The 25,319-nt window shown below is 38.7% G+C and overlaps 1 protein-coding gene across 3 annotated transcripts in view; it reads left to right on the forward strand.

The window, feature by feature from the left end:
- The first annotated feature begins 786 nt into the window (after positions 1-786).
- LNPEP (leucyl and cystinyl aminopeptidase) overlaps positions 787-25,319 on the forward strand; it is a 99,510-nt gene continuing 74,977 nt past the window's right edge. For 2 of the 3 annotated variants that reach the window (XR_007150936.1, XM_047852987.1), the window contains exon 1: positions 787-1,091. Coding sequence is in view for 1 of the 3 variants with exons in the window: in XM_047852987.1 (XP_047708943.1) it covers positions 1,073-1,091 (19 nt within the window). In the remaining 2 variants the exon portion in view is untranslated. Of the gene's footprint in view, positions 1,092-1,871; positions 1,973-25,319 lie in introns of those variants that run through there. The other variant, XM_047853002.1, reaches the window with a different exon arrangement.

Below are 25,319 nucleotides of genomic sequence, written 5' to 3' on the forward strand. Positions count from 1 at the left end.
GCGGGACAGGCTAACAGAGTTTCCGTTTCTCCAACCTTGCTCCGCCAGGCCTGTCCGCGGGCCCCAGCAGCTGCACCCAAGGGAGCCGCAGGTGTTGATTCAAAGCTAGGCTCCGGCAGGCCTTCTGCTCACAAACTGCGGCGCCCGCAGCCCGGGGGAATCCAGAGCCAGGTTTTGTGATCTGCCTGCATGTAGAGGCCGCGCCCGGAACCTGTGGCCTGAGGACTTGAACCCGGGCATTTCGGACCCTGCGGGGGTCCTCGCCCTTGCTTCAGTTTCCTGGCCAACGACCGCAGGGGACCACTCTGTTGAGGGCATGACCCACAGCCCCTACTCCCTCGGGCCTTGGCGAAGTGAGCAATCTGGAACCAGTCTCTTCAGGGAAACCGAAGCTTCGCATTCCGGGGAGCGACCTGCGCCCGCAGGCGCGAGCTCTGCCTTCAGATCGCTGTCTCAGTGGCACCTCTCAGCAAGGCCTCTTTTCACCACGCCATCTTAATTAGTTCTCCACTCACTCTCCATCACATCACCCTTTAATGCTCAGCGGGACAAATCTTTCAGTCTTGTGTGCCTTCTGTGTCTGTTTATTGTCTGTCTGTGCAATGTCCACTACGAGGGGCAATGGTCGTTGTTTTTTGGGCGCAGTGTCCGGCTCCGGCGCCTAAGACTTCGCCGGGCCGGCACGCAGTAGACCGTCACATTTGCTAAATGACTGACTACTGTCCCCCAGCACTGAAGAGCTCGAGCGGCCCCACTTCCTGGAGGGGCGGGGCCTCATCGGGCCCCGCCCACGAGGCTGCCCCCAGCTCTAACCTGCTCCTCCCCTTCCTCTCTTGAGAGGTGGCCTCGGGCGGTGCGGTGTTTTTCCCTCTGGCCTCCCTCGCTCTTTCTGCAGCTGTTGCAAAACCCGGAGCAGCGGAACCTCAGAGCGGCGGAGCGGCGCCGCCCCTCGCTGCACCTCCCCGACAGCCCTCCGCGGCCGCGCTGGGCATGCTCAGTCGACAGGGCCGCTTCGGTTCTTGGAGTAGGAAGCTTGGGCGCTTAGGCTGCAAGGAGCCGCGGCGGGGGGAAAATGGATCCCTTTACTAACGGTGAGTAGGCAGCCAGAGGCGTCGGGGCCGGGACTCTCTGGGGAGCAGAGGGACATTGGCTGTCGTGACACGCGGGGTCGGTCGGGCTGCAGTCGCTCGCCACCATGGGCTTCTTCCCACGAGGGTTTAGGGGCGGTGGAAGCCGACTGGGGAAGGCAGCTAGAGGCTGAGGTGGGTGGGCGGGCGGGCAGAGGCCGGCGCGGGACTAGGGGCTGGCGTGAAGGTCAGTGCCATCGCCTGCCGAGGTTCAGGAGGCGTCGGGTGCCGCCAGACCCGCTGCGCGGCCAGGTGGGCGAACAGCAAAGTTTAGGTTGCTTTGCGCAGAGGAGGGGAAAGTTGGCCGCCAGGGTTTGCCCCTGGAGAAGACGGGTGTCGGCCTCGGCTCTTTGGCAGGAAGGGTTAAGCCTCGGTCACTGCCAAACCAAACTTCTGTGGTGCAAGGAGAGAGGTCTCCCCTGTCCTTCCTCGAGTTGCCGGCGTGACTTTTCCTAATGGGGCGGGTGGGGGGTGGGGGGCTTTGCAGGTTAATTTAGTGGAAGGAAGGGAAACTTGCGGAAAGGCTTGCATAGTCCTGTTCTGTGCCCAATAGGTGCCCGCCCGCATTGGCACCCTCCCCTCTGTTGCTGAGGCACTCCGCAGGGCGGTCAAGCTTCCCTTCACGGGTTTCTGATAATACCAATGTTTCAGTCTAAGGCTCATGAAATATCAGGGGTCCGTCATGGTGATATCACAATGTGACTTGAGGGGAGAGTCAAAGCAGGAGCCTGCAGGATGCCCTGCAAAGAGCCACAGCTCTGTACTGAATGGACAGAATAAATCCCACCCTAGTTAAAACCGATGGCTTTTGTTTGGACCAGAAGTGCCAGAGTCACAATATAGGGGTGAGATGCGTTACCATTTTGTGGCGTTGAGTATATGGATTCCCTTTTGGGGCAGAGAGTAGGAATACTGCCAGTAAGGGAGAATTCACAGCGAAACTAGACGATTTAGTCCCTAGTTGACATGTGTTTTCTTGCTGGTGGTTGGTTACTTCAGGTAGACAGTTTGTCGCATTAATAGAAGCCAACATCTACTCCTGTTTAGGTGGGTCACTTGCCACTCAAGAGACAGAGACATTGTCCACTATATCCCAAACCCTAGCCAGACTTTGTCGTATGCTGTGCTTCATTCATGGGACTGCGAATTACTCGAATTACTCCTTCTTTTCTCCTTGTCCTTAATTCAGAATGCTTTATTCTACTGCCATCTTCCTGTCTGTACTAATTAGGCTTAAAGATGACAACTTTATTTCTGAATTTTTTTTTTTTCTCGTTCAGGTTCTATTTGTTATTACTATTGCTCTAAAAATAGTCGGGTAAAGTTACCAAGAATTAAGGAAAATTTGAGCTAAAAGTAAACTTTGAGACCATCTATTATTTTAGTGTAAAATATGTTTGATACAAATCATTAAATCCTTTCAAATGACTATTCCAAGGCTTTTTCTTTGTCCTGGTTAGAATACTTGGAGCTTTCATGTTTGTAGGATTTTAAATGTGAACTTTCACTTAAAAAAATTCCCCACAACAAGGCTGAGTCACCCATTTGGTTAAGATTATTGCTAGCTGATGTGGTGGACCTGTGCCTCCAGAATTAAAGTACATTCTCAAGTGTTTGAACTAGGGCCTTTTCTCCGCTTAAAACATGTTCCTCTAGATGTGAATACTTGCCAATTGTCACATTTGAGAGGTGAATGGGAAGTCCCAGAGAGAAGAACAAAAAGGAAGCAGTGCTTTAACTTTTATGTAGGAAATTGGATTTTTAATCCTTTTCCTATCAGTCTTCCAGATTTCCAGAATCTGTTGGAGACAGTTTGACAGTGCATCATTTTAATATGTTAATCACTCCTTGGAAGCTTATCTAGTGTCCTTTACAAAGAAATAGAAACTACAATATCTAAAGTAAAAAAAAAAAAAAAAAAAAAAATTAGCTCCTAGCAATTTAAAGTGCTTTTCAGGTTTAAGCACTGGACTGATTATTTATTTCAGAACTTTTGAAGGATAGGTGTACAATTTTCTAGTGTCTTTAAACAGGACTTGGTATAGTGGAAAGTATGTTTATCTTTGTACTTAATCCTGTTGAGTACAAAGGATAGGTACATCTAATTCTTCTCCCCTAGGTCTGGGTGTCTTGGTGTAGAGTATTTCATTATCCATTGAATTTATAATCACAGGATTTACTGCGCTTGATATTGGCTTTTATTGCACATTCATCCTCTTTTAATAAAATCTTCACCACTTTTTGATATATCCCTACATATATAGAGAGGTGTGAGAGCTTAACAAAACCATTTTCAGCAGTTCAGAACCACATAGCTTCCAATTAAAATCTTGTCAATGGTTTCACCCTCTGACCTAGAAATTTGTAAAGGAGGCACATTTAGTTTGTTTTGTCATTTTGACTGTCAGTACACATCGATTCCAATACGACTTTCTCTGCTTTCCCAGTTTTCTGTCAAAACTTGCTGTGTGTGTGGCTCATTTTTCTTGGGCACTGCTCTCTACCTGCTGATAATGGGTTCATTTGATGAGTATCCTATGTTAACCTGTCCAGCTAACATACTGCTGTAATCTATTTAATATGCTTACCTACAGAAAGGGCTTATAAGAAGGAATCCTAGTGCCATTAGGCTCAGGAGATATTTTTGATCTTGCCCTCGGAAGGGACTGCTGACAATTACATTGAAGACTGGATATCCAGTTTGGCTTTGGATTTTTGGTGACTTTTTATGGGGAGAAAGATGCACTGGACCAGTACTAAAGATTATTTGGCAGTAGCTATTATGTCCTGTTAGGCAGTTAGAGGTGAAACTCTTAAGAAGTAGTAATTTATGTATTACCAAAAACAAAAGAAAAAATTGCTGGCAATTCTCTAGGTCTTTTGATAGATGTACTAGATTAGGGCAAGTGGTTATTTGATGACTGTGTAGCTTTATTTCTCTTTATTTCTTTATTCTCATTTACATGTAGGATTTGGGTATTTCAGAATAATTTAAATTCATGTTAAGGAATGTAAATGCCAAGGCTCTCTCTTAGAATATGATTAAGGAGGTCTGAGGTTGGGCCTAGAAATGTACAACTTAATTTTGAGGATACTGGAAGTATTCACCAGAAGGGAGCTTTTGAGAACTTTATTAGGTAGGCAAATTCAGGATTTAGATGTGTACTGATCGAAAAGGACTTCTTTTCCTGCCATATATATATATATATATATATATATATACACACACACACACACACACACGTTTATATATAAACATTTATAAACATACACATATATGTATATGTTTTTGTGTATATGTATTTATATATTTTTCCCCTTTGCTTTCTAGTTTGTGGTATCTAGAGGATGGAGAAGCATTGATATTTTGAAGTCCCAGAACTGAAAACATAAGTTAAACAGTTTGTCTTTTTTTCTTATGAACAAAGCCCCAAGGAATCACTTTGGTACTACAACCTGGTATATGATCAAACAAGGGGGATTTACCAGTCTTAGAAACTGGTTTTGTTTTTGTTTTTACATTGGCATCCAATCAAAAATATTACCCAACTTCCAAAATGAGAAGTTGGACAACAAATTAGATATTCATAGGTTGTAGTATAAAATTGTGATTTCATCTTTTTTTTAAATGTTTATTTTTGAGAGACAGTGTGAATGGGGAGGGGCAGAGAGGGCGGGGGGGACAGAGGATCTGAACCGGGTTCCACGCTGACATCAGAGAGCTCAATGAGGGGCTTGAACCCATGAACCATGAGATCATGACCTGAGCCAAAGGAAGTTGGATCATGACCTGGGCCAAAGTTGGCCACTTAAAGGACTGAACCACCTGGCACTCCCATCTTTTTATCTTACAAATAACACTTGTCCTATAGTTATGCATTTCTTTAAAAAAAATTAGCATCATCTGTCAAAAATATGAGCTTACCATATGTATGTGTGTATATATATATATATATGTGTGTATATATATATACACACACACACACACACACACACACACACACACTATTTCTTTTGTGATAAATAACCATGTTGAAAGAAAATCCTTAAAAAATGGAAGATCATAGTTTCTCTATGTGATTGAAGTTAAAATATATTTTTATCCTGTCTTGAATATTCTGTTTCATTTAAGTGAAATAGGACTGTATAGGAATCAAGTATTAACATGATTTAATATTCTAGAGTTGAGGCTGTAACTAGGAAACTATCCAGTTTTTAAGGGGGGGCGGGGGCATAGTCCTTTGCTTTGTAACAATTTCCAAAAAAGGAGTGTCTTGAGACAAACAGCATATTTTAGGAGCAATTAAAATAAGCTTATCTACAGATGATCCTTGAGAATTGAAAGATATATAACTAGAGAGATTGGTTATAAGGAAATTACCATATAGAAAATAAGCCAGGGGTGATTTCCTCTTCAGGAGTTCATTCAAACACTGTTTTTTGAATGCCCACTTACAAGTAGATTTTCTGCTGGGCACAGTTGCAAGAAACCCACAAACCTGTTATCAGGTAATGCTGACCTCAATGAGAGAAATGAAATGGAAGAATCTAGTTTTGCTTTCATGCTAATATAAAACTAAGAAATCTAGAAGAAACAAACAAAACAATAAAACGTTAAGATAGTTTTCTAACTATGAAATAAATATACAGAATTGTATTAAAACCTGTTCATATAACATTTGCCACCAATAAGTTCACATTTCTAATGATGCGGTATAATACTCCTGTTAGGGAATGAAAACATTTTCAACCCTGTCTGTGAAAGCATTAGGAAATTGAGATATGAAGGAATTTATCCAAGGTTACCCTTGAAGTTGTGATGGAACTACATTGGGCCCATGGCTTTTGGCAGTAGGGATGAGGACAGTGTAGCCATGTTCTGTCAGGTAGTTACCTCACATCTTGAAAACTGTAGGAAGTCAGAGCTGGAGCTAATAATACCAGTAGATCTTTCCATAAAATTATTGGAACAACCAGAGAATGTCTTTTTTCTTTTCTTTTCTTTTCTTTTCTTTTCTTTTCTTTTCTTTTTTTTTTCTTTTCTTTTCTTTTCCTTTCTTTTCTTTTCTTTTCTTTCTTCTTTTCTTTTTTTTTAATTTGAGTCTCTAGCTATATATCTTTTCTGAATGTTCACAGGAAACCAGGAATGAGAATGGAGGGAAATTTGGGAGCCTTTGTGGTGGTTCAGCTCCTTGTATATCTGGTGGCCTTTGTAAAAAAAAGCTGCTCATTGCTCTGGTGTTTCTGTGCAGTAAATATGACAGAAACAAAATAGTTCTTGCTCCTGAATCTATGGAAGGATGGTCAGGATTCCTTTGCAGCCTTATTTGTTGTTGTAATCCTTTCGTGATTGTCCTGGTAGCACCTGTAGGACTTTGAAACCAAAGATATTTAGGGAAAATTGAGACTTAAGAGAATTAGTGATGAAGATGAGAGAAATGTAGAGATTTAAGGTAAAGGGGGAAACTGATAAGGCAGAGATTTCCAAAATGGTCATACCTTGAGTCTTGCAAATCTTTGAGAAGTTAGTTTAATTTGGGGAGCAGGACACTGATGTATGAGGTCAAAAGATGGAGGAGTTGGGTTTGGAAGGGGCAAGTAGACAAAAGGACTGATTAGACAAAAGGAATTGAGTAAGGGGATGAGTGAGTTAAGAATGGCATTTGGAAACCTTAGAAGGAGATGGAAAACATTTGACACAAGTTTAATCATGCTACATACTTCTCTCTATCATAGTCAGAAAATGCATAGTCACTTGTGAGTTAAGACTGTTCTCTTTACTGAATGTGAAGAATATAGAGCCATTGACTTTTTTTTTTTTAAGTTTATTTATTTATTTTGAGAGAAAGAGAGAGACGGGCAGGAGAGAGAATCCCAATCAGGCTCCACACTATCAGCATGGAGCCTGAGGTGGGGCTCAGTCTCATGAACCGTGAGATCATGACCTCAGCTGAAATCAAGAGTCAGATGTTTAACCTACTGAGCCACCCACGTGCCCCTAGAGCCATTGACTCTGTAGGACTATCACGATAGTAGTCACTGTTTTTTATTACCTGTTTTTGCTCCACTTTTGTACTGATGCTTATGAGTGAACAATGAACCAATTTATATTTTTAAATTTTTTTTTTAATATTTTTATTTACTTTTGAGACAGAGAGAGACAGAGCATGAGCAGGGGAGGGGCAGAGAGAGACGGAGATCTAGAATCCGAAGCAGGCTCCAGGCTCTGAGCTGTCAGCACAGAGCCCGATGCAGGGCTTGAACTCACAGACTGTGAGATCATGACCTGAGCTGAAGTCAGATGCTTAAACGACTGAGCCACCCAGGCGCCCCTACTTTTTTTTTAAGTCTTTTTTAATGTTTATTTATTTTTGAGAGAACGTGAGTGCTAGTGGGGGAGGGGCAGAGAGGGAGACAGAGAATCTGAACTGAGCTGTCAGCACAGGGCTGGATCTGGGGCACAAACCCATGAACTGTAAGATCATGACCTGAGCCGAAGTCAGATGCTTAACCCACTGAGCCGCCCAGGTGCCCTATGAACCAATTTATTTTTTAAAAATTTCAACCCTTGCATCTAAACTTGGAGGAAACCAGTTCATTGACCAAATAAAGAAAATTCAGGCTTCTAAGGGAGTTTGAAAAAACAATGGAGAAGTAAGTTCAATTGTACAAGGCTCTTTGAAGTCTTTTCCTTTAGTGTGTATTATTGCTTAATGAAGGTCTCCTGGGCATTCCTTCCACATATTTCAAGAATGCAGTCACCAAAACAAAATTTAAGCCAGTTGTCTGGACTTTTGTGGATTGTGGATTGGACAGACCAGAGTTTTCTCTAGCCCCCTGGTGCTGTCAGGGAGGCCAAACCAGTGATCTGGGATGAAGGGAGTTAAAGGCTTCCTTATGCTTCTCTGGGGAGAATTTCATAAACTGGGCTAAAGGAGAATGACAACTACAGTGAGAGAATGGGTATCTTTGTGGGTTGGGTGTGCTCCTTTCCTTCCTAGATCTTGCAGCAAATAATGGCCAGGGCTCTGTGGTAGTGTTTCGTAAACAACTGTCTTAGGCATTCACTGTCCTAGACCAACTTTCAGGTGGGCAGGGAAGCTTTGGGGGGGGGGGGGGGTTATGGTATTTCTCACAGCTGAAACTTATTTCCTAAGATTTAAAATAGCTGTTAGAACAGTCATCATCTCAACAGCATTGCACCACTCCAGGGTTTTCTTCAGAGGAAAAATGCATGGTGATTAGTGGGAGTGATTGAAGAGAGCTAACTGTTTTAAAGATCTTTCTTTAACTTGGTATTGGTAGTGGGATTCGAAGGCAGAAGTGGTTTGATCCTTGTCTGGTTTCTTCTTGTTCCCTAATTGTCAGAATGCCCTCAGTGATTTATAGGGGCTGCTGTGGACCTTAGAGCCTGGTGGAAGGAATGAGTATGTCCAAGATTTATCAAAATAATGTCCATGAGCTTAGGCTGCTTCCTTTTTATACTTATTAGCAGTATTTTCTCTGCCCTTTAAACTAAGTGCTAAGTACCTAAGCCCTTTGGGCCACTGACATTGTCCTTTCAGTATCTAGATTGGCTGGCTAGATTAAGAAAACTCAGCGTGGATGTAGTGAGTGTTAGTAGGAATAAGAAGTGCTTTGCTGTTTACAACAGCAGCCTCACATCCATCTTCCTTAGTACAGGTTACTGTGAGAAGCTTGTAAGTTTTCATTTGGAGGAAGCACACAGAAAAATACTTGAACATAGAAGGAGGGTCCAGTCTGACTTGGGGATTAGATGATAGTGTTTTGAAGTAGGTAGAAATAAGCACATGTTCACTACAGTGTGGCTAACTTTGCTCTAGTGCAGTTCATTGCAGTTCGGTACATGGTTGTAGTTTAATTAACTGCCAATTCAGGAAACATTGTTGAGATAAAAACTTGAATTCACGCATAGAAGCTTTTCTTGCCAGATAATGAAATGACAGTGACTATTGGTGGAGAAAAATGTAGTTATAATCCCAGACTTTTGGATAATCACCACTATATTTTTCAATGGGTTAATGATAGTCAAATTAACCCTCAGCAAGTTGTAAATTGATGGCAAAGTTTTTACTATGAAGATTTAAGATTATCATTTACCTTGAATTTTTTTTTTTAATTTTTTTTTCAACGTTTATTTATTTTTGGGACAGAGAGAGACAGAGCATGAACGGGGGAGGGGCAGAGAGAGAGGGACACACAGAATCGGAAACAGGCTCCAGGCTCTGAGCCATCAGCCCAGAGCCTGACGCGGGGCTCGAACTCCCGGACCGCGAGATCGTGACCTGGCTGAAGTCGGACGCTTAACCGACTGCGCCACCCAGGCGCCCCTCATTTACCTTGAATTTTATCAGTCTGATGAGTCAGATGGAAAAGTATTTCAGAATTATCAGCAAAATAGTTCTTTTTCAAATCCCTCTGACATCAGGTCTAGCAAATTTATTCACCAATTGAGGTATTTTCTAGCTCAAAAGCATTCTACACACACTGAAGAGTCCTCAAAATTTTCTTTGCAGATCTCATTCGGTGATAGGCATTCTCTTTAAATCACTCACAGGTATTTTTTATGCCTAATGCCATTTTTCATTTTATATAATGAATTATGATACGTTAAGATTCTTTTGGAACTATATCCAAATATTTGATGGAATTAAAAATAAACCTTTTAGCTTTAAATCTTTACAAAGTATTTGTAGTTATGTAGATTTACCTGAAAGATTGATGAGCATAAGTATTTAGGATGCATTGACAATTTCAATTACTTTTTATGGCTAAATCTTTCTCAGAGGTGCCCTGAGGATTGTCAAGGACTGTGGGACTTATGTTATAAGGAAATATTTTAAAAATTACTATATGTGATAAAGATTATAAATTTGATTGGAGGACAAGTTCAATATAAATATAAACATTATGGTAAATAATTTAGCCTAGAAAAGAAAATTGAAAACTAAGCTACAATAATTTTAATTTTTCCCCATAAGAATATTAGCTAACTTTTAAGTGAATAAAATGGCATGAATTCTGATCCTTATGACAATACTCTGTACTGTTTGTCTGTATTCTTTAGTCCATGGGATATCTTGTTGCACTTGTTAAATTGATGTGTTTTAGGTGCCCTCTGGCCAGAATTTTAAGTAGAGTATTTCCTCTGTGGAATTGACAGTGTTTTTGAATGGTGGTTGTTCAGTAGAATTAAATGGTTATTGCTAGGACTTTGTACATTATTGTAAATTTTATATTTTCTTGGTTCTTTATTCCATTATAACTAACAACTAGAGAAAATAAATACAGAAATGAATATACACACACACACACACAGAATTTATTGTAGAAAAATTGTTTTAGATGAATGCTTTGTCTTAAGTCTATTTTATAGAAACCAGGTAATACCGGGATTGAAATGTATTTTTGTTGTTCTTTATTTACTTTTTTCATTTTGAATTTCTTCCTTTTTACATCTTGCTAATGCTTTTCTTCATTTCTTATTTTTATCAAGACTAAAAATATTACAAACCAAAATTAGTGTTCCATGTCTCCTTGGTCCGTTCTTCTTTTGGGGAATCAGCACTGGGGGTCAGAGAAGAAGCCCAGAGGGAATATTTTAATACAGATTCTTCTTGCATACCATTTTAAACTGCATCAGTTAACAAGTATTTTTTAAATTTGTTTTTGACAGGTCCCTACTTACCTCTTGTTTTAAAAAATAATAGTTTTTAAAAGGATACCTTTCTCAAATAAATATATTAAAGTATACCTTCACTATGTGCTAACTTGTTCCAAGCTTTATTCTTTTTTTTTAATTTTTAATTTTTTTTTTAACATTTATTCATTTTTGAGAGACAGAGAAAGAGAGTGCAAGTGGGGAAGGGGCAGATAGAGGGAGACACAGAATCCGAAGCAGGTTCCAGGTTCTGAGCTGTCAGCACAGAGCCGACAAGGGGATCAAACCCATGAACCGCGAGAACATAACCTGAGCCGAAGTTGCATGCTTAACCGACTGAACCACCCAGGTGGCCCCTAAGCTTTATTCTTAAAGCTGGAGTCAAGTAAGCGTGCAGTATTGTCTCTGTCTGCCCTTGGAAAGCTTACATACAGCAGAATAAATTTTGAAAAAAGGTATATGAACACACAATTTAGTATACTCTCTTTGAAAACGGTCAGGTTTGGAGGAGCACGGGTACTATCCCACACTGCTTTCCTTAAATAGTTTTGGTTTTATACTTTTATTTTTTCATTTGGAGATCTACCCATGAATCTGCCTCCTTTTGTAAGACTACTATCGTGAGGCATAATAGTGCAAAGTAATTCATACTGCCGACCTTCAAATCCTGGCTCCTTACTCACTGGCTCTGTGACTCTTATTTAAAGATAATATCGGTGTGCCTGGGTGGCTCAGTCGGTTAAGTGTGTGACTTTGGCTCAGGTCATGATCTCCCAGTTTGTGGGTTTGAGCCTGGCGTTGGGCTCTGTGCCGACAATTCAGAGCCTGGAGCCTGTTTCAGTTTCTGTGTCTCCCTCTCTCTCTCTCTGCCCCTCCCCTGCTCACACTCTGTCTCTGTCTCAAAATTAATAAACATTAAAAAATTTAATAAAAGATAATATCAAGATGTTTTAATATGTTTAGTTAAAAAACTAAAATGTGCACAGAAGCTCAAAACTTTTTCTGAAATCACTGAGGTCTAGGAGACATGGTGATATGGCACATTCCTGCCATAGTGAGATTTTGAAAGTTGGGCCACAAATGATATTTCTTGTATCTTGTTTACTAAAGGCTTTAGGTCAGTATAGGATTCTTTCCATTTCATATTTATTAACAATTATGCATTTATAACACTTGGAGGGAAGTGTTGCCTAACAGTAGAGGAACTATTCATTTCTACATCCAGTTTAGTTCTTTTTCTGTCAAGCAAATGGAATAAGCACACCTCGCTTCATACACACTTCATACAAGTAGAACTTGTTTCGGTGTTAAATCAGGTATTAAATATATTTTGTCTCTTGGGTGGGGTTGAAACAGTTAGGAATTCAAGACTAAAAGGGGTAGTGTTAACATGAAGGTATAGAATAAAGGTACTTCTTTAACTGGTAACAAGGCCTGTATTTCAGACATCGGGAATGCAAACAAACATGTCTATAATATAATGTGTTTAAATTCTTACCTGTTTTGTTTGTGACCTCACAGAAGCTTAATAAGAAACTAGTTTTACTAGTGAATTTATAGTTGTGCTAGTAACTTTGACACTGTATTTTGTTATTATTTTTGCTAAAGGAATGTAACTTGGCAGCCCCTCTTTGGCTCTGAGAATCTGTTGTGATTTATGCAATTTACCTCCCTACCTCCATCCACCCTGCCAGAAGTCTCTGGGCCTGTTGCCTGTTGTTGTTGTTGGGTTTTTTTCCTCGCTAAGATAATATCCTGAACTTCTGAATCATATAAGGTAGTGATTTTGAACAACAGCAAGGTGAAGGAAGTAAGAAATAATCCTTTAAATGGCTGTATGGCTGGATTGCATGGGAACATAGTAGAGGCATTCCTCTCCTTGAGTCACAATTGTTCCTAGGAAGCCTCAGTGTTCAGAAAATAGTGTTTTCTCACAGGAATAAGTTATTGGAGTTCATGTTTCTTCCCAAGAATGTTCAAAGAGGCATAAATGGTATATTATGAAAGCAGAGGTACCATTTGTTTATGACTCCATTTTCTGAATGGTGAAAACCACATTTCCTGTTCTGTATAAATGTACATGCTTGTTCAGCCAGGAACCATCAATTACATACGACAGAAAGCACACAGTTGTCCTATATTTGGTTCCTAATAGAGTTGGTACCCAACATAGTGCTCCACACATTAGATACACATATTAGATGCTCATTAAATGTTATCTGAGACTAATATTACTTCATGCAACTCCAGAACAAACTTTAAGTAACAGTTGTGTTTCATTTTTACTTTTTCAGTTTTTTTTCCCAAGTAAGGTTGAATTTCAGTGCTCTTTTCCTTTTTCTTTAAATTTCTCTAAGACAAGTAGAGTAATTCCAAATCAGTTTTTTTTGAATATTCTTATTAGTGCTCATTCAGCTTTCTTTTCCACTGAAATGCCTTTCCAGCACCTGCTTTTTCAGACCCTGTGCTTTGTACTGGGAAGATAGTGCTAAATAAGAAATGGTCGTAGTGTTTGAGGGGAAGCAAGATGAAGGTTAGCAGGTTTGCATTTGAGACCAAAGTGATGCAATTAAATCAGTTTCTTTTCCTGCAGTCCTGTGGGGCCTTCTGGCTGGCCTACTCTTGGGGACTTTGCCCTTCATTAGTGAGCCACAAAGACAAATCCCAAGCCAGTTAAATAAGACTTTTAAAAAGAATTTTTCTACTATCCCAGAATTGGGAAGAAGGCATGAATTGGCCATGTATAAGCATTCATGTGGCCTTATGGGTAGAATAGAGTAGGTGAAACTACGTCATGGCTGTCAATCAGGCAAAACCATTGAGAGGCAGGGGTTATTAGTTGACACAACAGAATAACTAATGGTCGAAGTGTATTACAGCATGAGCTGAGATATGAAAGTATGAATATTAGACATGACACTAACCAGGAGGAAGAAAATGTGGGTTTCTGTCCCGAGGTTAATCAAAGGATAAAAATTAAATGACATTTTGAGAAAAAACCTGAAACAACTCCTTAGTGGCCAAGTAACATAAATTATGATATATAAACTGTGAAGATATTTATTCAACATCTCCTTCCCTCTTAAAAATATCCCTCCCTGTCTCAGTATATTTATGGAGTTATAATACAGAAATGGTATAGGCAGTGTATTAGCTCAGGCTGCCATAACAAAATACTACAGGATTGGGTGGCTTAAACCAAAGAAATGTTATTTTCTTACAGTTATGGAGGTTGGGAGTCCAAGGTAAAGGTGACAGCATGGTTGGTTTCTGGTGAAAGTCCCCTTCCTGGCTTGCAGATGGCCACCTTCTTGCTGTGTCCTCACATGGCTTTTCCTCTGCACAGAGCTCTCGAGGCTCTTCCTCTTCTTACAGGAACACCCGTCTTACCAGCTCCACCCCCATGACTTCATTTAACCTTAATTATCTCTTTAAAGGCCCTGTCTCCAAATACAGTTGCATTGGGGTTACACATGCATTTCAGCACGTGAATTTTCGGGAACATAGGCAGCCATATTTTGGACCATTTGTTTATCTCAAGGTAAAGAAGATTATATTTTTCCATAGGAACAAATGGTTGGAGTCTACATTCCTTCTTCCTAAGGATGCTGAAAGAAACACAAATGGTTCAGTTCTTTTTTTCTGAACCCAGGAATCCAGGATGATTCAAAACCCCTTGTGCCCTTGTATAAAGTTATACAGACCATCTGTATTTATTTTTCTTCATGTATTTACTCTATATGCTTTTTCAAACAGTATAATGAAACTTAAGTGCTTGAATTATGGTATCTGGAGAGTTTGGGAATTTTTTATTTATCTTTAAAAGCAAGAGTTATGCTTCTTAAGTATTTTGGTCTCAGGACCCCTTTTATACTCTTACAAATTATTGTGAATCTCTAGGAGATTTTGTTTATATGTCTAGATATTTACTGTACTAGAAATTAGCGCTGAAAATTTTTTTAAAAATAAAAATTAGTAAATTTCATAGTGACAATAAAAAAAATGACATTTTTAAATGAAAAATAGCTATCCTCCAAAACAAATTAGGGGAGGAATTATCTTACATTGTTGCAAGTCTCTTTAATGTCTGGCTTAATAGAACACAACTGGATTTTCAGATTTGCATTCAGTCTGTTGTATCTCATGTCGTGCGTGTAGCCTATGGAGAACTCCCCTATACCTACGAGAGAATGGGAGTAAAAATGGCAGATAACATCTCAACGTGAAGACAGTTTTGGCCTTGAAGACCGGTAAAAAAATATGAGGGATTCCCAGTGTACCCATACTGCACCTTGAGAACTGTCACTCTAAGCATTAAACTTGCCTTTTACAGGGGCTGGAGATGAACACCTTAGGAGTCTAAAATGGGTAGAAAGTGGAGCTGATGGAATTGGGCAGCGAGTTTAAGATAGATCTAGGTCATAGAAGGAAATGTACTAGCCAGGAATATCTGACAAGCCACACCTCAGACACCTTGGTTAATTGAAGACTCTACTGTCATTTCATTTCAGCCCTGGATAGTTCTAGGGAGGACACAGATTTTAAAAAAGTATTCAATTGTCCTTTATAAAATGGATTTTTATCTATATTCTGTTTATATTTGAAGGGATTTCAACAAGCTGCCCCTCTTTCCCAATACCCCCTCCCTCCAACATAACACTTAATATGGATGCATCATTTAACTTCTCAGCCCTTGAGTGATGTCTTAGACTTATCTTAATTATAATGAATTAAAGGTCTACAAAGTTCAGTTATTTTTGTTTTCTGCTTGTCCAGAATGTTATAAAACCCTTTGTCCCATACTTGCCCTGCCATAGAATGATCTGGATCTTTAAGAGAACTAGAATCAACTGTCTTTTTTTTTTTTTTCCTTGGGGCTCTTTGGGGCCATTAATAACTAGGACTGATCTGCTTAAAACTGTCTTGCCCCCAAATTAAGACATATGGTAAACTGATTAAGTATAAACATGTACACCCTGCCATGTACACATAAGTTCAGCCAACTGAGTGAGAATTCTGTAAAAATAGGTGATATACCCACTCATCCTAATGCAGCCATTCGAAGTACTTTGAAATACTTATTAATATTATAGAGAATTAGCCTTACGTCTCTTGGTGTTTAAGTGTCAGGAATACGTTTAAACAGGAGACTTTTTATGCTTCCTTTTTTGTGAATGGAGAAAAAGCCATTTTGGAACAAAGGTCTAAAGTCTGGTGTCTGCCAGTGAGTAGTTATTGTTCAAATAAACCTCTCAGATTGGACTTTTTATAATTAAAATCAGAGTACTGAAGTGTTGCATATTCCTCATTCTTGGTGTTACCTTTTTAAAATTTAAAGTCAAAGCAAAACCAGAAAGCTTTATAATTTATTCCTCCCTCCATTCCCATTCTTAGGCAATCACTGACCTGCTTTCTGTTACCATAGATTGGTTTACTTTCTAATTCTGTAGAATTTTATATAAATGGAATTATATAGATTTTGTATAAATGGAATCATAGACTGTCTTTTCTCGCCTGGCTTCTTACAGTTAGCATAATTTATTTTGAAATGTCCATGTTCTATCAGTAGTTCCTTTTTCTCTCTTTTCTTTTTAAATTGCTGAATAGTATTCTATTGTATTGATATGCCATTCTTTGTTTATCCATTTACCTCTTAATGGGCATTTGGTTCCAGCTTTGAGTTATTACAAATAAAACTGTTGTGAAGACTCAAATACAAGTCTTTGTGTAGACATTTGTTTTAGTTTCTCCTAGGTAAATGCCTTGGAGTTGATTGGTTGGATTACCTAGGAGCTGTCTGTTTTAACTTAAGAAACTGCCAACTGTTTTCCAAACGGGTTTTACCATTTTACATTTCCATCAGTGGTGTTTGAGAGTGCTTATTCTCTACATCCTTACCAAAATTTGGTATGATTAATTTTTTAAATTTTAGCCAATCCAGTGTGTGTATCACAGTGCGGTTTTAATAGCATTTCCCTGATGACTACTGATATTGAATGTATTTTTTTTTTTTTTTGGCAGTAGTTCATCTTTTTTTTCTTTTTTTGTGAAATGGCTGTTCAAGAGTTGGTTAGAGGTTATAGAAGTTGTTTATGTATTCTGGAGACATGTTTACACAAAGGTATAAATATATCTGTGTAATATAGAACATGTATTATGTATATTATACAAACATATATAATAACAGTTCCATATATGTAAAAACAATAAAGATGTTGCTCTATCATTTTCTGGCTTTCATGGTTTTCTGTTAAAACTCATGGAGGGGTACCTGGCTGGCTTAGTCTGTGGAGCATGCGACTTTTGATCTCTGGGTTGTGAGTTTGAGCCCCACATTGGGGTAGAGTTTACCTAAAAAAAACAAAAACAAAAACAAAAAACTCATGGTATTTGTACCAGTGTTACCCTATATGTAACATATCACTCTTTTCCTATTTAGTTGCAAGTGTTTTTTGTTTTTACTTTTGGTTTTTAGAAGTTTGATTGTGTCTTGTTTGGTTGTCTTTGGTCCTTTTATTTTTAAGGTTCATTGAACTTCTTCAATTTATAAATGTGTGTCTTTCACTATATTTGCAAAGTTTGGAGCCATTATTTCTTAATAGTTTTTCGGTCTCAATGTTTTTATCCTGTCATTTTGGGACTCCCAATTACATATATGTTAGTCCTTTTGATACCTTCTTACAGATCCCTGTGGCACTGCTCATTTTTTTTTTTTTCTCTTTCTTTTCTCTGGGTTCTTCAAACAGAATAATTTGTCTTCAAGAAATATTTACTGTCTGGTATGTGAATCATAATCAAAATTGATCTTCAGTTTAGCTTATAAATCCCCTGAAAAATAACTGCAGTAAAGAAAGAGCTGCAGTGAAAGTTGGTTCAGTGAATAAATCTAAAGTATAATTAAAAAAAAAAATCTCACACGATATGATTTGCTGTAAACTTTTTTTTAAGTTTATTTTTGAGAGAATGAGCGAGTAAGCAGGGGAGAACAGAGAGGGAGGGAAAGAGAATCCCAAGCAGGCTCTATACTGTCAGCACAGAGACTGACACGGGTCTAATCTCACAAACCGGTGAGATCATGACCAGAGCCGAAATCAAAAGTGGGACACTTAACCAACTGAGCCATCCAGGTGCCCCAAATTTGCTGTGAAATTTTAAGTTGCTAATTGAAATGTATTTTTAAACAAATTGGCCAATTTGGTGTTTGGGGTATGGGAGCATCATTTCCTATATTATTGGGACAGTGAGTTCTGTGTCCCAACAAATAGCATTGCAGTTATTTTTTCCCAGTGATGACTATATGTTGAGATCAGTCTTTGTAAGAAGATAGGAAAATAATAAAATGTGTTAGAAATATTTGCATTAAAAAACAAATTTTAAGGGGCACGGAGGTGGCTCAATAGGTTAAGTGTCTGACTTTGGCTCAGGTTATGACCTCACAGTTCACGTTGGGCTCTGTGCTGACAGCTCTGAGCCTGGAGCCTACTTCAGATTCTGTGCCTCCCTCTCCTGAGCTCGTGCTGTGTCTTTCTCTCTCTTTCTCAAAAATAAATAAACATTAAAAAATTTCTTAAAAACCCACAAATTTTAAAAATTAGTCAGGCTTTATCTTTTAGCCAGAAAACTACTTTATTTATAATTATGCAGATTCCGTCATCCCAAGTGTCACATTTTCCTGTATCAGGATTCAACTAGTACTATAGGGTAAAAGGAGACAGCAAATAGATTTTCTCAAAAAATGTTCTATAGTAGAACATGAGAAATTTCTCTAGGAATATAATTTTTTTCTATCATATCTAGTCTCTGTTTTGTCTGAGAACAGCATGGAACCATGTTGCTCAGTCTTGAAATGTCAGCTTGTCTGTTCCCCTGCAATGATTTTTATTTTTCTGGTTTGGTCTTAAAGTCTTGAGAATTCATTTTATTATGAAATGTAAAAACTCATTTTAAAAAAGCATTTCATAGTTCTTTGCTCTTGTCAAAGGAAATAGAGTATCTAGAATAAAGTAATAACCATAGCATCTTGTAGACTTGCTCTTTAGGTTGATGAGTGCTTGCACAATGTTATAAAGTTCTATTATCTAAAAAGGACTCGTTAAAAAAAAATGTGTCTGCTGTGGTGCAAGAACAAATGACTTCTCTGTGGTTGCTTAACCATTTCCTGTAAGTCTGAGAAAGTGGTTGTTTTCAAAATCATTGAGCTGAACTTGGGTTGATCTAAACTTAGCTGTGCAGTTGTGTGGGTTAAACTCACTCGTTTCACTTCCATCTTCCTTGTAAAAAATTAAAATCTAAAAATTCAAAAAATCTTGTTTTCATTCGTTTTAACTAAGTAGCTGAATAATTTTGAACAAAAGTTAATAATCTGTAAAATATAACGGGCTTAGAGTGTCTCATGAAAAGCTTCTAGTTTTGTGAACTAGCAAAAAATAAAGTTTCAGTGAAATGGGTAACTGTGTTGTATTTGGATAATTTCAGAATCCTAATGAAAGAGGGAGGAAGTTCGATTTACTGCCCAGGATGGAGTTGTAACAGGGAATGTAAATTGGGCAAAATCAAGCAGTACTTTTTCAATACCCACTAAATGCCTGGCTGAAAGAGTTGTAGAAACTATAGTGCCATTGTTTGACACATGGCAGTAGTTTCGTGGATCTCTGACACCATCCTAACCCTCTTCGCAGCTCTTCAGCTCTGATGTAGGGATGGCTCTATGACCACCCACCCCAGATCCAGAGGCTGCTGAGACATGAGGCATTTCTCTGGTACATGGGACCTGGTTTGACATTCCTGGCCTATTTTAAGTCATGGCACATGGTCTTGAAGGGTTTAGCTACCATAGAAAAATATGGGTTTGAAATTTGGCCATGTCACTCACTAGCAAGTTATCTAACTCTCCAATTCCCACTTCTTCATCTATAAAATGTTGTGGGGATTAAATTAAATGAGTTGACATATGTAAAATCCTGATTAATAATACCGAAAGCTAATAATTATTTAGCACTTTATTATGTGCTAGGCTCTGTTCTAAATGTTTTATACATATCTCATTTAATTCTCAAAACTCAGTAAGATAGTTACTGTTATTATCTCCATCTTACAAATGAGCAAACTGAACTTGGAAAGATGAACTAACTTGCTCAATCAAGGTTACACGGGAATGACATAGCAGTCTAGTTTCAGAGACATTCCTAACTACTTTGCTGTGCCCAGTGCATTGTTAGCGCATGCTAAAGCCCTTAGCGAATGTTGGTTTTTATCACTGTTTGTGGTGGTGTTAAGATGATGGTTTTGATAACGAACTTGGTCTTACTTTTTTCATTGTTTGCCCTGGTCCTGTACTAGGGCCCCAGGCATAGCATCCCCACATCTATTGATAAGGAAGTAAGAAACAATGAAGTCGTGTACTTCAAGTTTTCCTCAAAGCCCTTGGAGGGAAAGCTCACAGTTGCACACAGTTTTGTATAAAGAATGCTGACTGTTCTGAATACCGGATGTTCTATTCTTATGTGTCTGAGTTGGAGTCTAACCATGAGGCCCTGCTTCTCTTCCCATTTCCAAGATGTCACAGAATTGTAGAACTAGTATGTGTAGTGTGATTTTAGGGGATTGTGTAAGAAATGTACACCACAATATTAATAGTATATTGTGTAGAGGATGGATAAATCATTCATCTGTTGCTGTGTAACAAATGACAATACTTAATGGCTTAAAATAATAACCAATTTGCCCACTATTTTGTACGTCAACAATTTGTACTGGGCTCAGCTGGATGTTTCTTCCACTGATCTTGCCTGGGGTCACTTGTAGAAGCCATCATTTGGCAGCTTAATTTGGAACTGTAAGATTTAAAATAGCTTAACTGGCATATCTGGCAGTTGGTGCTGCCTGTTGGCTGGACTTGTCTTCCCATGTGGTTCTTTATCCATAAGGACGCTAGCTCAGATTTATTCTCATGGGGCTCTCAGGTCAGCAAAAGAGAAATAATGAAAGCAACAAGGCCTTTTAAAACTAGGATTGGAGGGGCGCCTGGGTGGCTCAGTCGGTTAAGCGTCCGACTTTAGCCAGGTCACGATCTCGCAGTCCGTGAGTTCGAGCCCCGCGTCGGGCTCTGGGCTGATGGCTCAGAGCCTGGAGCCTGTTTCCGATTCTGTGTCTCCCTCTCTCTCTGCCCCTCCCCCGTTCATGCTCTGTCTCTCTCTGTCCCAAAAATGAATAAACGTTGAAAAAAAAATTTTTTTAAAACTAGGATTGGAGAGGCGCCTGGGTGGCTCAGTCGGTTAAGCAGCCGACTTCGGCTCAGGTCATGATCTCGCGGTCCGTGAGTTCGAGCCCCGTGTCAGGCTCTGTGCTGACAGCTCAGAGCCTGGAGCCTGTTTCAGATTCTGTGTCTCCCTCTCTCTGACCCTCCCGCATTCATGCTCTGTCTCTCTCTGTCTCACAAATAAATAAACGTTAAAAAAAAAATAAAAAAAAAACTAGGATTGGAAATTGTACAGTGTCACTTCTGCATTCCATTGATTGAAACAAGTTATAAGGCCATTAGATTCAAGGTGGATACAGACTCCACCTCTGAATAGGAGGTTCCATCAGAGATTAATGGTACATTCTACCTGGTGTCCATGTTTCCTGATTTCACCATCCAGGGCCATTTCTAAGTTTATTTACTTATTTTGAGAGAGAGAGGGAGAGAGAGAATCCCAAGTAAGCTCTGCACTACCAGTACAGAACCGGATGTGGGGCTTGAACCCATGAACCACGAGATCATGACCTGAGCCAAAGTCAGACGCTTAACCAACTGAGCCACCCAGGTGCCCCCAGGGCCATTTTTAAGACACCTCAACAGTGTTGATAATTTTTCATCATTTTATTAACTTTAGATCTTCATAGATTAAAACATGATCTGTACATGTTCAAGGGGGTTCTCCTATTTTTATACATTTAAAAAGTAGAAAATATAGATACTAAAAACACCCAACATACTCATAACTCCCAGAAATAACCAGTGTCTACATTTTTATTTACAGTGTTTCCAACTGGATGAATATTTATTTATTTAAAATTCCATAACCTGCCTCTTAATACTATATTTTGAATACCTTTCCATGTTTAAAATAGATGTAAATAAGTTTTATGATGTAAATAACTTTTATGTCTGTATAATACTTTATTAGGTATGAATATACCTTTGTCACATACTTCGACTATTTCCTTTCTGTTGGTCTGTAAACAAGACTGCCGTAAACATTCTTACACATATATTTTTCTGCAGTTACTCTTAGGATGCATTTCTCTTATGGAGTTACTTGGTCAAGTAACTTATTTTAGGTTTTGACATGTATTGATGAGACATGATTTTAAACATTCTATAGTTTAAACTTACCAGTAAGTATAACTGCAGAGCAAAGTTCTTAGGTGTTATAGAAAGATTATTCTTTAGACATTCACAAGTGGATGTACCCATTATGATTTGTGTTTGGGGGAACTTAGATGTGTGTGTGGGGATTGTTGGGATGAACTGTTAGGGTGAACCTTAAATTTAGACCACTTTCCCTTTAACATGATCTCAAATATAATGAATAACTGAAAACCTAGATAAAAATGGCAATCATAAAAAAATAACATTGCTTTAGCATTTCAAATCAAAATGTGTTAACTTAGTTACTAATATTATCTTCTTGACTAAAGCTTTTATTTTGCATACAGGTCCACTGATTAGAGTTCTACAATATTTCATCTTATATATGATATGTGCTGTTTGTGACGCATCTGTAATTTATAGGTCTTCATTATTTTTCAAATGGTTTGAGAACTTAAGACACTTTGAAGGCTGGGAGCAAAATTCTTCTGTAGGGCCCTCCTCCCCTAATCTTTTTGTTTTACTTGCTAATACCTAATCTGGCAGCTGTGTTATTTTGGGGACTCATTTTTGTGGTGTCTTTCTGCTGCATACTCAGCTTTCGTAGAAGCAGTTTTCATTCTTTTTTTCATTTAATGCAGTACTTATTTACATAACTACAGTTATAATTTTAACTAGCATAAATTGATTGGAGAACAACTAATTCTTGGCAAGAATACAACTGCCCTGGTGGGGACATAAGTGCTTGAATCTTCTAGAGAGTAGCCCTTTAGACATTCAGTGGACACTTGGCATCAGAAAATGTCTTTCAGGGGGGAATGAACAGCATTTGTTAATTTGGAGGTTTAAGTGGACATAAGTTAAAAGAACATCTACTTTGTTGAGGTAGAAAATTTTCTTTATTTACTGAAGGAAATTACTCTTCTTAATTCTTGTTTTACAGTTAAGGTTTGAATTAAACTACAGGTGTTTATTTGTCCCTCTCCTTGATCCTTTACATTGAATCCTGTATCTGAAGCATTTTGTGGCAGGATTCTTTATGTGCTATAGCTCATGTTTGTATTTGATACTTTTTGGCCTTTGGCATTCTCTAGTAGAATGCCTCCTTTTCATCTTCAATGTTCTCCTTGATAGATATTTAAAGGTTTTTTTTTTTTATGTTTATTTTTGCAAGAGAGAGAAAGAGAGACAGAGATACAGCGTGAGCAGAGAAGGGGCAGAGAGAGAAGACACAGAATCTGAAACAGGCTTCAGGTTCTGAGCTGTCAGCACAAAGCCTGACATGGGGGGCTGAAACTCTGGAATGGCGAGATCATGACCTGAGCCAAAGTTCGGTGCTTAACTGATTGAGCCACCCAGGCACCCCTACTTGATAGATATTTAAAATAATGTGCTTCATAGCTGCAACATTAAACTAGCAAACTCATCTTCTTTGTTGCTGCCATCTTGCACTGAAGTGTTGATTTTTGCTTATAGGACTACGAGACTGCACAGAAAGTAACAGCTGTGATTAGACTGAGTAAATATAATGTGTACAATTTGAAGATGGTGATAAATTTATTGACTGAGTGTTTTAGTTTGGTAAATTAAAATTCATGTCTATGTAATTCTGCCCTTTAGGTTATTTCAGTCACAATGTGACCATTATATAATTTAAATTGCCTTCTTATGAATTGTAGCTGTCATTGGTTATCTGAGTTTTATTGTGTAAATGTAATTATAGTAAATGAGCATGGCCTTTAGATGCACTTAATCCCTAGGGATATTTTGGGAAAGGTTGTAGTGTCTTTACGATCAAGACAGCCATTTGGCAAGTATATTAGAAGTCAAATGACTTAAAACATAAAACCTGTGTGCTAAAATCTCTGTGATGCAGAATTATCTCAAGTTATCCTGTTTCACACTGGCTGAAAGCCTCTATAGATATTGCTGATGCTGATCTTACAAGATGTCAAGAGGCCAGAATTGTTGCTTATGTTATCATTTGGTATTTATGGCACATAAGACAAAATGGAGTTTCTGGACTTTATTTATTTTATGAATTTATCTAATGACATGTGCTGTGAGTGGCATTTAAGAATCATCTTTTATAGTAAAAGGTGTGAGGGGGGAAATTGTACTGATGCATCTTAAAGAGAAATGCTAGTGTGTTTGGCTGAAAAAGGATGTGTTTACTGGCTTGAGATTTTGAAGTTCCTACTGTGACTATTTAATATAGTAGCAACAAACTATGAATGTGGCACTTCATAGTTTGCAAAGTGTTATGACCCACTTATTTCATGTAACCCCTATGATAGTCTAGGCAGACAGGGCAGTTATTATCTCCATTTTACCAGATAAGAACACTGAGATCCCAAGTAAGTTCTGGAGCCAGAACTAGAATCCACAGGTTCCTCAGCACTATACTTTATGTCTCCTACACCATAATTGATTTAAATTATGTCCTGGCTTTGAAGAAAGAGGAGGAAATGTAATAAGTCTGAAGAATCTGGGTCTTGTAGGAAAGAAAGGCGGTGACTCAGAGCCCATAATCACTGAAGTAGTACTAGGCCCTGCTGACTTAGGATCCAGCCCCACAGCAGGTGTTAGAGGACCTTCTTAACCTCATGGCTAACATATTAATTCTGTCTTATTCCAAGCTTCGGTTCAGCCTTCAGAGAATTTATGAGTGGCCTTGGAGGTAATTTTCGTTAATTAATACTTAATTTTAATGTGTTGAGTGTTGGTACTTTCATTTCAACATTTATTACAGGCTTTTTTTCCTGCAGGGCTCCAGGGATATAAAGATGAATGAGATAAGAGCCCCTCCCTTGGAGGAACTGTTTAAATGTGAAGCAAAATCTATAATTATAGTTTACTTCTGCAGAAATTCCCTTCTCTGTAGGGTAAACTAAGCCTTGAAGTTTTTCTAAACCTTCTCATCTTCAACCTGTAATTCTGTAATAAGCAAAAAGTTACAGGATTAAAATGTACGTTATTCTAGAAAAAAGTATGGAGCAGGTTTTGGAACTTAGTATTTCATCCTAAATGTGAAAGGCCGTATAAGCGTATAGTGTGCACAACTTCCATTTTCCAAGTTTGAGAGACTGCCAGGGGTTTGTAGTATGGAAAGAGTGAGGTGACTCATGATTTGGAATGATTGTTTTGATCTCTCCCT

This window comes from Prionailurus viverrinus, chromosome A1 (genome assembly GCF_022837055.1).
Source record: "Prionailurus viverrinus isolate Anna chromosome A1, UM_Priviv_1.0, whole genome shotgun sequence".
NCBI classification, from domain to species: Eukaryota; Metazoa; Chordata; class Mammalia; order Carnivora; family Felidae; genus Prionailurus; species Prionailurus viverrinus.